Source organism: Rhipicephalus microplus, chromosome 4 (assembly GCF_043290135.1).
Source record: "Rhipicephalus microplus isolate Deutch F79 chromosome 4, USDA_Rmic, whole genome shotgun sequence".
NCBI lineage: Eukaryota > Metazoa > Arthropoda > Arachnida > Ixodida > Ixodidae > Rhipicephalus > Rhipicephalus microplus.
In genome coordinates, this window is record NC_134703.1 from 198,827,411 (window position 1) to 198,844,100 (window position 16,690).

General features: G+C 44.6%; 1 protein-coding gene across 1 annotated transcript in view; it reads right to left on the reverse strand.

Moving 5' to 3' along the window:
- Nucleotides 1-16,690, reverse strand: part of LOC119172991 (ubiquitin carboxyl-terminal hydrolase 8) — a 246,966-nt gene that overhangs the window by 25,078 nt on the left and 205,198 nt on the right. The window contains exons 19-20 of the mRNA XM_075893916.1: nucleotides 12,193-12,447; nucleotides 2,505-2,647 (exon numbers count right to left, since the gene is read on the reverse strand). Coding sequence (XP_075750031.1) covers nucleotides 2,505-2,647; nucleotides 12,193-12,447 — 398 coding nt within the window. The remainder of the gene's footprint in view (nucleotides 1-2,504; nucleotides 2,648-12,192; nucleotides 12,448-16,690) is intronic.

A 16,690-nucleotide genomic window follows, 5' to 3' on the forward strand; every position in this document is an offset into this window, starting at 1 on the left:
AGATGGTGAGAAAAGAAATGCATGCAAAAAATTTTATTTCAGATCAAGGCTGATGGGGCATTTTAATGAACCTTGATAATTACTACCTTGCCGTGTACCATTCACAGTTTTGAGGAATGCAATGCGAGGTCAATTAGTGCTTTCCTGAGTTGATGGGTCCATCAGTGAAGGGGCGAACTGAGTTACGTAGCATTTTACTGTAAACACAAGTAGCCACCCAGCACCGTATGCGCACTCGATAAGATCAAGCTAGCATGTCAGTTGGTTGGTTGGTCCTTATTAAACTGGTGCGAAGCACTATGGGGGATTGGCCATGAAATGGGCGGCGCCTCGTTATATAAATGATTTTGTTTATAAATATCAAAATCTTTAGCAATAGATCCTTTTCTAAAAAACTGATTAGCTTAATTCACGAAAAAGAGTGTAATGTCATTGAAGAATAAGGTTCTTTACATAACCTTACAATTCAAATCGTTTCGTCTCAAGTAGCAAATCGCATATGGCATTCCAAACGCTCCTGTGTCTAAAACCAAGATCTGTAGCTCCAAAGGAAATAACCGCCTCTGAAGTAATGAATTGAATCCCATCTTTTGAATTTTGTTCATTCAAAAGCCTTTTTCTTTGACTGTTAAATAATCTGCATGTTAGGAAGAAATGATGCAGGGCGTAGAGTATAGCAGAACTTTACACTATACATGGTAAGAAACGATGCTTTGCGAATGCTGTAGCGACGGATGTGCATGTCGGTGTTTGTTTCGGAAAGCGGAAAGCAACATAAACAACATAAGAGGTTATAGTGAATGAGAGACACGTGACGGTGGCCGAAGTGACCATGCCGTCATCGTCAGCACTCTACAAGGTGAAGCGAAAGACGGAACGGGGCATGTGCCATGCTCTCTTGACTAAATCTTCTCGCGTTCTCTTTCTTGCTCGTGACTCAAGCTCTGGGCATGAGCTGCGTGAGCATCTTGGTAAAGACTATGATCATGATGAGCGACGATGATGCCGCGACAATTTCAAGCAAAGCACTTTGCGAGACTCGGTGGCTGAAAATCGCCGTGGCACGACGCCGCAACAAACAAGCACGCCAGTTTCCAGGGCGAGTGGCGGTGGAGCCATCGATATTTCTAAACGCTCCGAGTATTTTGCAAGTATACATGGGTAGTGGGCAAGCACCAATAATAATCTAAGTTCAAAAGAATGACAGCTTGCCGCGATAGTTATGCAGCAAGCCTCATGCATTAAGCATACCTGACACGCGCGTTTAGCCGTCATTTTTGGCGACGGGCAGCAAAGCGCTCACTAACGCAAAAAAACATGGTCCCTTTCGTGATGGTTTTCCCATTTATTCATGGTGGCATTGCGAAAGATTGTCCGCCTGCGGTATCTTTAAATTCTGCTCGAAACACGCACTAACTCGCCGGCCACGGGCGCTTGTGCCACCATAGTATCAAAGCAATTAGGCGCTGCTGTCTGCTACGACTCTCAACGCTGCGTGCTCGTCACACCACAAGTGGCACTGCGTGCACCTTTCAAGGCGCCCCTATAGGTCCCACACGGAGTGTATACGCCATGGTCAGCTAAGATGTCACCAAAGCCCAAGAGGGAACTGTACACGACAGTGCCTTGCTTGACATCGTTCCAAGCACCAGTCATCATTGTTATCAGTGCGAGCGATGTGATGCTTAGTTCGACTCCGGATGGAAGATTCAGCAGTAATGAAGCGCGAAGTACTCAAGTGCACAAGCCGAAAGTGACAACGCCATCCACAAACAAACAACCATGTTTCCACCTTTGATCTCTCAGTGATGGTGATGGCACTAGAGGCTTTGTTGTGGCATGCAAAAAGTAAGAAAAAGCATAGCCTCCAAGATCTGGATTCTATAACTGCTAAAAATCCGTCAAAATTGCGGATCTTGAAAGCCATGCTTATGCGGGCCCACATGCCATCATGTGTGAGCAAACAAGAAAGGTAAAATACAATGCGATGAGGCCACTGAGTTTCTTGTATTCATGTAATTTTGGGTGCCCTTGGCAACTAACCCCTCTAAAAACACTGTGTCCGCACGTTACAACCTACAGCAGTACACACATCCTGTGCCGGTGCACTCACAATTGATGCGCAACAAATTACACCACTTTTTCGTCACATGGACGTGAGGAGGAATAGAAATTTATCAGAACACAGACGAAAAATGGTCGATCTTTATCAGAATAAGTGCATTTTCTGGGCTTCGGTACGGTTCAGCATTTGATATATCTCATGTTACGCTCTGCGGGAGTCTAATACACGTGTGCAACAGCCCTACAGTAATATCACATGGGAAACTGAAAAGGATTTATCAAGTGCTCCATACAGCGAATAACTATTTATACCCCAGTTCAATATACCTGGGATCAACTATATTTGCCACTTAACCCTGAGATAAAACAATTAACAAGGAACACAGCAACGCATCAGCTGCAGAATAGTGACCAAGCTGGCTGGCAATAGGCAAACTCACCGATTAAACTGTACAATGAGAATCTTGGGCAGCCTGGCTATGATCATGCGCTTCTCAGCTTTACGTTTCTGCTTGCACGTTGGGCAGTCCCATGCCGCCTCTCCCGACATGCTCTCAGTTTCCAGGAAAAGCTTGAGGCAGTCCTGCATTTTTACAAGTGACCACGTGTGATTGCACTGCATGTTCAATAAACACTAAACAAACACACTTGCACATGTACACCTCAACTTCAGCAAAATCTCCAGCTATATGTATATGAAGCAACCATTGTGACTATGGACAGAAAAGAATGGGATTGATAGAGTGCTTGTTTCTCTTCTTAGATTCACCCTAATGAGACAAACAGATTATGGGTTTTTAACATGGGTTCCACGAAAACCAGGAAATCCATCCGTCAACGACATCTTAGGGCTCTGCGTTCAGTCAAGATGAGTGCAGCCCGTCTCAGTTTTACCCCCATTAGTAACTAATTTATTTGTTTTACAGAAGCATATTGCACGTAATAAATCCGTTGCACATGACATCCACACAATGGATGTATGCGGGTAGCAAGAAACGTAGGTGGTAGCAACACAAGACAGTCATCTAGTGCGTGCCATGAAACTTTCATGATTTGTGTGGACCCTTGCTACCAGAACATGCAGAGCTCTGATAATTCATGCTCATCAGTATTCATAATCATCATCAGCCTGACTACGTTCACTGCAGGACAAAGGCCGCTCCAATGTTCTACCAGTTAACCCGGTCCTAATCCGGGTTAGGGGGAGACAGAAGGTTAGGTGTGCAGATGAGATTAAGAAGTTTGCGGTATAAATTGGCGGCAGCAAGCATCAGTATTCAAATCACTTCAAATGACACAGATGGGCACCTTCGCACTTCATTTGTGGATCATGGTGTATCAACAATTCCGTCACACTGTTTTTGTACATAGCGTTTTACTACTACTTCATGGTGTTTTTCCAATTAAAATGTGCTATGAGCAATTTGATATGTGTAAACTGTGGGAGAGCACATGTGCCCAGCCACCTTTTCCTTTTTACGCCAGCACGGCAGCCTAGTTGCAAGAACATGTCTGTCTCTTCGAGACACGAGTCAATAAAGCCTCTTGCGAAGGAATGGGACAGCCAACGGCCAGCGCATGCGATTCACATTTCCCGGAGCACGGAACAGCTTTCTTTTCCCTCAGCGAGAAAACGTACTCTTGACAAGGGAGGGAAACCAGGTTGGTGGAAAAAACGAGCGTGCTGACGACCGGACGCTCTCTCTTGCACCGGCCACCAAACAGAAAGGAAGAACCCGGAACCCTCTGCGAGCCAAGGACGACAACGACCAAGGTATAATCGTCTACCTGTGTTATCTCAAGTCCATCTACGCGAAATTTACGTGTTATTGCTACTGTAGCAATAAAGTGTCGTTTTGTTGACCTAGCCTGTCACCCTATTCGCCCGAACCCGTCTAGCTGCGATGACTCGCACTACAGGAAGGGGACGTTAATCGTGCACAGTAAAACTGTGTGCGGCTGAAACACAAGCAAGGCTTCTGCGTCAGCTATACATAAGACGGACCCTCTACAAAATGCATCACTTTGTGCAACCTGTGGACTATATGAGCGTTTTGGCTCAGCTTTACAACCAGTATACAGTCGAATCCTACTATAAGGAATTCCGCTACAATAAAATTTATGCCAAAATGAATAATTTTCGATTCCCCGTACACACACATCCTGCTAGATTCCCCGTACACACACACATCCGTACACGCACACATCCTGCTAAATTTATCGTCATTAAGATGCTCGGCGACAGCTCGCCCGCCCCCCATGATGCTGCCGGTACTTTTGATGCAAGTACATGCAAGCATCAGCAGAATCGCGATATCCAAGAAACCCCGCCATATATTTTTGACGTCATGCTCAAAACTGAACTACCACTCCTCATCACTAGCCCTACGGTCGTGAATGAGAACCACACCATACGAAGGCACACACGCAGGCAGCGCGCACTTAGTCCAAGCATAACTGCATTATGCTTTAACCGCTGCTAACACAAATGCGGTAGGGCGATTATGGGCGACCACGAAAGTACACGTGCAGGCAACACGCACCGACTCAACCCAATATTTGTTGCCATAACAATGCAAACAAAGATAGCAACAATGCGGTTCTTAAAAATGAAACTATAGTCAAACACATTTATATCAAACCCGTATATATAAAATTTTCGGGTATATCGAACTCTCAAGATATTCCCTTGAAATTCCTTTGTAAAAGTATAGACTTTCGCACGTATATATCGAACAATACTTTTACCCAAAGAACTTCGCACAAGCTGGAAGGTGCGCTTCAGCACTCCCCCCCCCCCCCCCATCTCTGCGGCAGCGCCACTCCGCGTGCGAGTTAGAAGGCGCGCTTTTGGCACACACAGCAGCGCCCAGCGACTTCCACACGGCACCACGCCTCCGCCAAAACCTGAAACGCTCGAAAAAAGGTAAGGGTGAGAGGGCTCGAGCTGTGCAATCTCCAAATTGCGGAACGGCTTTTTTTTTTTGCTTTCCTTTCCCTTTCTCTCTCTCATGCTTTCTCCACGTACGACTCTGCTCGGAGAGCGGGAACAAAAGGAGACAACGTATGCCTCGTTTCGCCTTTTTTATTTTTTGTTGCTGTTTTGCGAGGTTTTATCAGCCAATCACAGCTCGTGCCTCTTGATGTGGTCCTCGCAGGTAGCCATTGCCTCGCGAGAGCTTTGTTGCTCTCGAGCTGTCCCGTCCCATACGTACCACCGCATGTGCAGCATTTCTTTTTTGCATACGTGGTGTGCAAAGCTGCTGCGGACTTCTTGAATTGTCGACTTCTCGTGTAGCTAGGGCCAGCGTTAAAAAGCGCAAGACCCTTGACTTTGCAACGAAGTTGAAGGCTATTCAGTGTGTTCAGGCTGGCGAGAAATGTTCGACTGACATGGACGACTTCGAGATACCACGGAACACTCTGAGTACCTCGTTGAAAAACAAGGCAGATATCAAGGCAAAGGCGGCGGAGCAGCATACGTCGGGAGCCTGTCATCTGCGCGCTTCTGTTCATGGGAATGTAGAAAAGGCACTCTATGCCTGGTTTTTAGAAGTGCGCGCGAAGAACATTCCGGTAGATGGCTCGATGCTGATCGCCAAGGCCAAATGGTTTGCCACTATACTCGGTGAAACCACTCCGCCGACAACACCGGGTGGCTTCACAGATTTAAGCAGCGCTACAACATCATTCACAAAACCAATTCTGGCAAAAAAGAAGCTGTCAGCAGCCAGGACATCCAGCAGTGGATGACGAAGGCGTGGCCGGAAATCTCCCCGAAATTTTCTCTCGCGGAGATCTTCAATGCCCAGCGAGGCGTGAAGATGGACACAGTGGTCAACTGCCTCACGGACACAGTGGTCGGCAAAGCAGGCTTCGACAGGCGTTCGGCAGGCGCTTTGTACGGAATATGAAGTGGCGCGAGTGTATGCATTATTGGGAGTCCTTTTTATCCTCATGCCAACACAACCCAACCCCCCTCTACTCCTCCTTCACATCTTCAAGCTCAAGAAAAAGTCCGCGGCACCGGAAAAGTCACTGGGAGTTCCTCAGGGCCTGAAGAAAGTTTGAGAACCCCAGCAATACTATGAAGCTAAAGAAGGTATTGGGGGCATTAGTTGTACATTTTAGCTGTAGTGCTGTAACTGTGGCATAAATAAAAAGGAATTAAAGTGGACAAAAATCAACTTGCCATAAGTAGGAATTGCACTTGCAACCTTTGGATAACATGTCCAGTGCTCTACCAACAGAACTACAGCAGCGGTCACTTTTCCATCCACTTTATCGGACATTCATGTTTGTGCAATCCTGAAGGTGTCAGGCACTTCATTGTAGCCAGCTGGCATCACATGGCACATGACCTTATTAATAGCTGAAAATTCACCAATAAACTCTCGCAGACTTACTGAAGACAAAGTGTGCCATAACGAGACATTCACTGTAAATTAACAAAAGAGGGGAGATTGTTTGAGGGCTTGTTTCCTATGTTACTTTGGCGAAACTTGTAGCTAGGCTAGCTGGTGTATGCTACAAATAAATTAGACATCGCAAACACCCAAGAAGAATAGGGGAAAGGAAAGAGTGCCATTCGCAACTGCATTATGCACGTAAAGTAGACTCTCAGTAAATAAAAATCTGTTAAAAGGAACTAGTACTGCTTAAACAGAACTATTGCCTTTGCAATGCTTGGTGTTGGGCTTGTATTCTGCACCCAAGTTCACCTCTCAGTAAACGGAACTCCTGTTATTATAAAACATAGTTTCTCAGTCCCTTCAGGTTCCATTTACTGAGAGTCTACTGTACTATGTGTATTGAAAGTGTATTTCTTGATCCATACTTATGTTCTGATAATGTTAAAGTGATTTTTTTATACGTGTTTATATATCTTTGTTATAGATTCCTTTGAACTGATTATGTTTTTGTTCCCCAACCCCTAAGTAACGCCTATATGGGGATGTAGCTAATGTGTAAATAAAAAATATATAAAAACTTTTCTTGTAAGATCGACACAATATATACACCATATGACACATCGCAACGATACACCCTGCGGCGACCACTATCAATGCAAGTTCTAGTTACAGAAACCTTTCAAAGAAATTCAAACATGGCTAATTACAGCACCAGCGATGTATTGCTAATTAGATATCTAGGCTGGGCAAAAGTGCTTCAGTTATAAATGGCCAGAAGTACTTTTGCACGCATACAGGAAAATTAAACAATACAAACATATTCAGGCCTCAATTTCGGTGTCAGGGTTTCTTTAATGTTAGTGTAGATTCATCACATACTTATCGCCTGTTTGGAAATCTGTCGCAGAATCTAGTTCAGAACGTTTTATGAGACTCATTTGTTGCGCAGTGCAGATCCTCAAGAGCATTGCAATGGCACGATATATGAATATTTGTGTGTTTTCTTTTTGTTTTATAGTAAGGTTTTTGTTTTGGTTTAAACGAAAATGCATATTTCTAATAATCAAAGGGCTGCCATGCAAAGTTCAGGACTCCCCCTGTAGTTTTGCTGGATTTATGCCACTGCACAGAAGTATTCAGCTCCTAGGACGAATCACAGACGTCTAGACTGGTTCATATTGAATCATCAGAGTTTAACGAGAGAAAGCCCAGGAGGGAAGTTTTTTAAGAAGACCTGTAATAAATTTTACCCGGTCGAGTTGTACAACACTACTGGAACGTGGAAGTATGAAGAAAAAGAAGAGTAGTTTTTCATGCATATAACCCACCCCTGTATGAACGCACTTTTCTCCCTAAATATCAGAGCAATGTTGGGGGGTGAATTTATTACACAAGGTAAATTTCACGAAAACTTTTGCGGGAGAAAGAAAAAATGTGGTAATGTAAAAAAAAAAGTTAGGTCGCTCAGCCTTTTGAAATTTACATATGCGTACACCGTTCGGAAACAGCTTTTTTTTTGCACTTTACTCATCTTCAGTGATTGATAGCCCTATCTTCTGCAAGCTGTCCCGGGGGGGGGGGGGGGGGGGGCACACGCCATTAAAACGCTTTGCGACTATCTTTTCGCCCATTGGTGTAACCGCAACAATGTTATCTGGTTGTGATCTCGAGAGGCGCCTAAAAGTGTGCACTCACAGGGGAACGGGGAATGAAGGGACAGCTAGAGCGAAGAAAAAAGAATGTAGGCTAAAGAAGAAAGGGGGGGGGGGGGGTTCGCAGGAAGCGACCAACGTCAGTTGGCACCGGTCAGTTTGGTGACCTTCGCTCACTGTGTGCTTATCAGCTGCGTTTGTCTCTACACTCGCACTGCTTGTGAACCCCGCTGTGGTGCACAGATACTAAGACAGGGGAGGTGCCGCACATGGATAGTAAGAAAAGCAATAGGCACAAGCAGCAAGTGAAGAGCGGAGGGGGGGAGGGGGCTTCACAAACTCATGAGGTAGGCCTAGCTCTCTTGATAGTAGGAGGCATTTCACTTGAGCCATCTTGGTCGATATAGTATGACCCCAACTTCTCACTTCTTTAATCAAGGTAGGTGCTGGTCTTGGGGCCACGAAACGATCGATTGATACTGATTGATATGTGGAGTTTAACGCCCCAAAACCACCATATCATTATGAGAGATGCCATAGTGGAGGGCTCCGGAAATTTCGACCACCTGGGGTTCTTTAACGTGCACCCGAATCTGAGCTCATGGGCCTACAACATTTCTGCCTCCATCGAAAATGCAGCCGCAGCAGCTGGGATTCGAACCCGCGACCTGGGGTTCAGCAGCCGAGTACCTTAGCCACTAGACCACCGCAGCGGGGCGACCTACAGTCGAGGGATGCTGATGGTATGCTGTCCGTCTTCTTCCTGCAGTGTCGCACGCAAGACTCATCTGCATCATGTCATCTTCCCGCTTCAAGTCTTCAATGCTCCTGATCAACGATGATGATCTTCAACTTTCGCAACACTGTGAATGACTGCCGCCAAACGCTACTCATGAAGACACAACAGATTGATTAATGCATAGCAAACGGGTCAAGTGCCGAGATCCAGTCGTGTCAGCCGGATAAAAGAGAGGCTTAGTCTGTGTTACTGCGTAGAGGCTTCACAGCACAGTGCAGATTGCCATGAAACTCTACTAAAGGAAAAACCCGACGTGTTACCCGCACCCCCACTATGCCCCTAACATTTTTGCATTCTTGGTGCAGGTTATACTTGTGAAAATACGGTAGACATGCTGGTGAGCACAGCGCAAAAAAAGGGGGGAAGAAGAAAATGGAACAATGAATGGCTCTTGGCTGGGCTTCTTCATGGATCACTAGTTTTTATTATACTGAGGATGTGCCCATAACTCAGTGCTTTACATGCCTCTACGTTTCTTGCAACCTCACTAAGGCCAATGACATGCATTTTAATGCCTGATAATTTTTCGATTTGTTCTAGCAGCCTAGCTTCACTAAAAACATTTGTGTGTGAAGGCTAACTTTGGCAATTTTTCACGGTCAATGAATCTCAATGAATTTAAATGAATGAAAAGATGAAGCCCTCAACCACAAGGTAATAAAAATGTACTAAGACGTTTCAGCACCCAGAACGGGAGCCTTGTTCACAATGTATATTTTTTTTATCTTGTCGGCATCTTTGTCCTTTTATTCTATGATTGCTTGTGACCAGATGGGCATTCGTCGAATCCTTGATTCATCAATGAAATTCAGCGGGTGCATTCCTTTGTACGTTTCCACATTTATGCCAAATCACAGGCTTGGAAGTTTTACAGATTGTTTTACAATTAATTTTACAGATTCCCTCAAAACGCCCACCAAGCTTGCCAGAGTTATTGACAACATAGTGTGTGTAAAGTCAGGGTGTGCAAGGCGACGGAAGTGGATGGCATTGTGGGCCGCATAAGATAACAGCCACTAAACACTCGCAGCTGATGACTACACTTAGTCTCAATCGTAGGGTGTTTTAGCTAGTGTTGCCAGCTTACACATAAAAAGTACAGCTAGTATCGTACTTCATCGTACTGAAACACTTTCGGAAACGAACGCTTGATCCACTGTGACCGCATTTGTCAGAATACGGCTAGCATTATGGAAAAGGTACTTACTCAGCCGGTGCTAACGATCAATCGTATCAAAGTCATACTGCGATCCACAAACTTATGCCCTCTTTCTATGACAATATTAAAGGGTCTTAGTTTGACGACAAATTTCTTGGCGTGAGCATTTTAGCTCATCGCCGCAGCCACAAACTCGGACAGCCTGGACAAGTGATGCCATCTGTCGTTGTTAGGCACAACCAGGCAAGCAGATACGAAAATATGTCCTGCTTCATCGAAGAAGAACGGCGATACTTGTTCACTTCCAAATGCATCCGAATCGTAGCTGTCGTTGTCCAACAACTTCGATGAGTTTGTGTACATTTGACACGATCAGTCACAGACATGGTGCGCAGCAGTCACCTATCCGCGGAGTGTCTGCTCTTCTTGACTTTCACAGTTTTTGTACTCCATGTTGTCACGATTAGCATGCCTTGCAAGATTTCCGGTTCTTACCAAGCAGTATGTCATACGTAGGCAGTACACTCATTTGGGTTTCCATTTCAGTAATACGCCTGTTTGCTTATTTAAAATTGTTTTCAAAGTGGCTGAGCATTCCAGCTATTGGGCACGTGACCAGAGTGTCTCAGGAACATAAAAGCACGATTACCCTGACATCCTCAAAAAATCACCGGAGTTGGTCTTTAAGCGTAGCAAAACTTAGTTTCCTGTAGTGGCTTGTCTAGATCCAGGGATTTCTTGTGCCTTTCACTGTGTTAAAATTCTGGCCACCATTGCTATTCCACAGCTGTTGGAGATGGACAGACAGAGTTTAGTTGGAGGTGCCTTTCTCGAGCCGGCTGCTACATTCGAAGGACACGCACTACTGGTGAGTGCCACTGAAAAGTGTTTCTTCTTTTCTCTTGTTGGCCCGCTTCAGTTTTTCTCCTTCCTAGACTCTGTGGTGGCTGTTATCAAAGGCACCAAAGTGACTCGAATAAATATAAGCAGCAATCCAGCATCTGATTTTTTTTTATAAGTGAAGACTCATTTGAAACATGTTCCTTATATGCTTGAGCATCCACCAAAAGGTGCTGATAGATGCTTCTCTTTCCAAAATATAATACAGCGCCCAGCAAACGACCTAGAAAAGTGCTCACAGCACTTTTCACAGCTGTGTTGTCAAACTTAGGACTTGGCAAACAAGTCCCTCCGCCTATGCTTGCCAGTGCCGATTTAAGCATCTGTCACTGACGCAAGCAGCCAGTGAAGTTTCACTAAATATGCTGAATTGCCTCAGGTGTATTAAATTATTCGCTGAATATACGAACAGCGCAACCTTGAAGTAGTTACCGCATAACTACTTCTAGGTTGCACTGTTCATACACTCAGTTATGTCCTACCAACTTGCCCAAGTTTCCCTGCTTCGTAACTTCATTTCTAGTACAATGGTTTCTTTTTCTTGTTCTTTTGCCCCTCCTAATGTTTTAGTTAGTCAAATCCCCCTGGCTGTTTGCAAAGCTGGTTCCTTTGCCTACTGCATCCCTGTCAAGATCTTGCCTGCAGAGGTGGCGTTCCTTTGTGCTGGTTTCACTCCCTCGGTTGGACGCGATGCTTGCATTAGCAAGATTTTGTGTTAAGAATGGTTGCACCAGGCCCACCTTTGTCGTGAGAGCCTCTATCTGCAGTTACAACGTTCAGAAAAGCCCTCTACTGCTAAGAAGAAATGACGTGATTTAACTGCCTTAGCTGACAGCACGAAGGAAATTACGTGGCAAAACACACTCTGTAGCCTACGAGCTGTACCTTAAAAGAAGTCAGCATTGCCGAACAACTGCGTACACATCGTTGGCGGAGTCTAACTTTCTCAAGAAGTGCGTGATACAGCGCTCTTTTCTGTCCTTGTTTATAGCTTTTGCAGTTACGCTGTAACTACTTTTAGGTTGTACTGTTCGTATATTCAGGTTGTACTGTTCATATGTCCTACCAACTTGCCCAAGTTTCCACGCTTCACAGTATTTGCAGTTTGAAAAATTCATAGACAATGGAATGAGCATAGCATAGAACTAAGGCGATAGTATCAAGATGAATTCAACAGAGCATACTTCTTGTTTTCAATGGACTAACCTGAAGGTAGCAGACAGACCCGCTGATGGCTGGGATAGGCAGCGACAGGCAGGAGAACACTTCAAAGCTACTTGATGACTTTCGGCACACCAGGCAGGTCAGGTTTGACACCAGCAGGCCCTCAAACAGGTCTGACACCACCGACAGGTGCCGGTCCAAGTGCTGGCACCAGAAGCGGTTGATGCGTCCATTCAGGGACAGGGCAGCTTCGTCCGCGGGCGGCAGAGGTGCAGGCGCACCTTTTCGGTTAACAGCCTGAAAATGGTAACAGTTTCATGGCTGAAGGGAAACCATAACACTTTTTTAAGTAATCACAGAATGACTTTAGAGCCTTACAAGTCTACTGGAGCGAGAATTGTTTTAGTCATGCACGTAGTATAAGCAGAGTTGCAGGTATTAATACCGTACTTATTCAAATCAAGGCTGATAGTTTTTTTCGAATTTTTTTCGCATCAAAATCCAGAGTCGGCTTAGGTTCAAGAATCTCGAAAAACCCGCCATTTTTTTTTTTTGGAGAAAAGTAGTGCAGAGCTAGAGCCACCTAGATGGTATTATATTCGTTTAGCCCAGCCAACACCTAGCTTAAGCACACACGTGAGGCCGCCATTTTGATTTTTGCTGCAAGTGTGGATACGAGCCATTTGTCATTTTGCGCTTCGAGTGGTATGCGTGTGGCATAGCTCAATGGCATCAAACAAGCGGCGTCATTATAGTGCAGCTTATAAAAATAATGTTGTTGTCGCCGCAGAGTCATCGTTTAACGTTCGAGCGGGGCGGGACCTTGAAGTGGACGAAAAAAATGTGCCTAGCTGGAGGGGCCGCAGCATTGGACGACAACCCGGGAACTTTGATTGTGCGCTCTTTTAAGAAGTGCGGCATATCCAATGCGCTTGATGGCACCGAGGATTGCACACTGCTGGAAGACAGCAACAAAGAAGACGGTGACGAGAAAAGCAGCAACCGACGACTCGGAAGGAGTGCGGCATTTTTATGATGCAAATATCAAGAAGTAGTGCGTAAAAAACAATGACAAAGAAATACACACAACAGTAGTAGCGACAGTATTTTTCTCAAGTTATTTGCATCATAAACCAACTTCTTTGTTTCATCTGCATCTTCAAAAAATGTTTCATCTTCTTGAACGCCATCCTCACTGTTTCGTTCGGGCACGAACGAGGTAATTTTTTTTCCTACGGGCTTTCGACTTTTGGTGGTTGGCTTAGATTTGAGTAAATACAGTATGCTCCAAGTAGCTTTCTTTCCCTTTCTGACCCAATGAAAGAGCTACACCAAGAAGGGGACCTTCCTAAAAGTTATGCAGCAGCAAATTGAGCCGAGGGCTTTTTCTCATGTTTTTTTTTCTTCTTTGAATACTCTGGTTATTGCTACCTGCGCAGGTTACTTTTGGTACCTGTATAAGGAAGCAGGTTATCAGCTGAAAAAGTACTGTCATTATAGTTTGTCCTGAACCTCACCTCAACAAAGTAAGATGCCAATGGGAAGTGAAAATCCGCAGATCTTTCACTAGCCCTTTAGAGGCATCCCCCCGCTTGTGTTTCACGTCGCATAAATATTGACACTTCTCTTTTCAATGATATCTATACATGTAAAGCCGAATCTTTTAATAAAAGACACTGATGTAGTAGACAAATGGCTATAAGCAACACCAATGTGCCTACACTGAAATAGGGGTTAATCAAAAAATCTGTACATCGTACCATGCTTATAAGAGACACTTCCGATAAGGAAGAAGGATATCTCCCCAATGCATGCCTTTTATGAAGGGGTGCAACTGTAGTTGTAAAAATGTCACATTTATATCACTGCACGTAACATTCACAAGGCTAAATGACCACTTGCCATAATGTGAGCTAGTCCCAATATTTTCAGACCATTTTATTGCGATATCAATTATATGGACACTCTCGGCAGCATTATGCTGTTGGCTTTGATGTTGCCGTCATTCACCGTATGTGTGTAAATATCTGTATATATATGAAAAGGTAACAATCCAAAAAAAGACTGGTGCACGGAATCGACCATATGACCTCTGCATTGTGAGTGCGAGGCATCAGCCACTGAGCCACGAACGAGCACCTCCTTCAATGTTCAAATGGCACGCTATTTACATCTACCACTTACCGCTAACAATAGGTATCTTGGGAGAATTGTGTTTTCAGCATTACCCGCGAGATGGTGCAATGAGCGCGCGTCGCCAAATCACGATGCGGCAGCACGCGCTCTCATCTCCCAGGCGTACTTTGCTCTGCGGAGCGCTTATCTCGCGGTGGGGACAATCGTACGTCTTGGGCTTTCACCGGAACGATTATGTTGTAGTTACCGGGCGCACAAAGGTCACTACACTCGTTTCACAGTCTCCGTTTACTAGAAGGGAACGCTTTTCAGACACAGCGAAGTAACAATAAGATGCTTACTCGCGTTCATCTGTACCTGTGAGTACGTTTTGTGCATCATCTGTGCGTGAGAAACGCCATGCACGTTTCGATCAGCTTGCTATTCTTCGTGTGACCTTCCAATTTATTTATTTATTTATTTATTTATTTATTTATTTATTTATTTATTTATTTATTTACTCTCAGGGCCAAGGGCATTACAGAGAGGAGTAGGGGGTAAAACACTCTACAGGTATACAATGCAGCAGGAGTGTGATTACACATATGAAACATATTTGAAATATCCGCATAAACTGGAAAATAAACAAACAATAACAGAAAGGAAAAATCAAAAGGCGCAAAAAACATTTGCCGTACACGGGAACAACCGAGCAGGATTTACACAAAACCGCGGAATTCGCGAAAAAAAAAAAATCAGGTAATATGGCCACTAATAGCCACCTTGAAATCGGCTGGATTAATTATTGAAGCAATGCAGGTGGGGAGGTGGTTCCAGTCCGAGCTGGTTTTAGGAATAAATGAGTTGAAATAATAGTTTGTCCGGCTGCTGGGTACGCCAACCTTGAACTGATGGTCGTTTCTTGTCGAATGATAAGTGGGAGGAAAAAGCATCGAATCTTTGAGCGTTGAATTGGCGTGATAAATTTTATGAAAAAGACGAAGTCGTGATATTTTCCTGCGAACAGACAGATCAAGTAGGTTAAGGGAAGATTTCAAGGACGAGACGCTAGCCGTACGAAAATAGTTTGATAATATGAAGCGTGCGGAACGATTCTGCTTAGCGCCTGTGCTGTGTGTCCTCTTCTTGTGTCCTCGTTTTTTTTAGCGCTATTTTCAGTCGTCACAATGCACCAACAAGCCCAAATTTCGACAGTGTTGACAACCAAGTTTCCGTCAGTATGATTACATCTGCCAGGCACGCATGAACAAGGGATAATAATTCGTCACGCTTGTTCATTACGCTCTTTACCTTACAAAGGAGAAAGGAAATTTCCCGCTCAATAGCATCAGCTTGTGTGCGCACATCTAGCTACGTTGAAGACTGACCTTCACTTTTGTTTGGGGAACACGATCCGGCTTGGCCCAGACTATTATGATTACTTCAGCAGTTTTGAAAGCGCCCATCCTTTAGTCCAATTTCAACAACACGATCGGTAATGCTGCAATACACATAGCTCTTTTTGTCGATTACAACTTTGTTGTACTTCAGAGAAAATGGCTGACTGGTGGCCTTCGCGAAATCCAGCAACTTTTTACGTACGGTGCGCGTTGCCTTACAAAAGTCCTGAGCAACTGAAATGTTTGTACCGCGTAGCTTGGACTTTTGTCACCTATTGTGTTGCTATCAGGTTCATTGCTTCGCTTTGTGGCAAAGCTGCGATTTTTTTTTGTATTTTTTTCAGGTCTTGACTGACGTGACTAGTGAAACATATTAGACACCAATGCAAAATGACAAGGGGGCTTTTCCAATAGTTTTGCTACATGCAGAACACTTAGATCGATGTCAACTCTTTATTGCTAATATTGCTCAATGTGCAAGCTCACAGTTTTCATGCAGTGATTAAGAACAGGAAACAAAATGAGGCAATCAGCACAGTGATGTTACGGGCTTAGGCTGCTTTGGAGCAGCAAAACAGGCTTTCAGAGCAAATATTACTAGACTGAACTTTAATTGATTGATTGATTTGTAGTGTTTAACATCCCAAAACCACCATATGATTATGAGAGACGCCGTAGTAGGGGGCTCCGGAAATTTCGACCACACCGGGTTCTTTAACGTGCACCCGAATCTGAGCACACGGGCTTACAACATTCCCGCCTCCATAGGAAATGCAGCCGCCACAGCCAGGATTCGATCCCGTGAACTGCGGGTCAGCAGACGAGTACCTTAGCCACTAGACCACCGCGGCGGGGCAGACTCAACTTTAAGACACCTATTGTGTTCACGAAGAAATTCGTAAACAAGGGTTGTATTGTGTCAAGTCGACGTTTCGACAAGTGAACTTGTCTTTCTCAAGGCTAGAGCAGAACAGTTCTGTTCTAGCCTTGGGGAAGACAAGTCGAAAGGTCGGCTTGACACAACC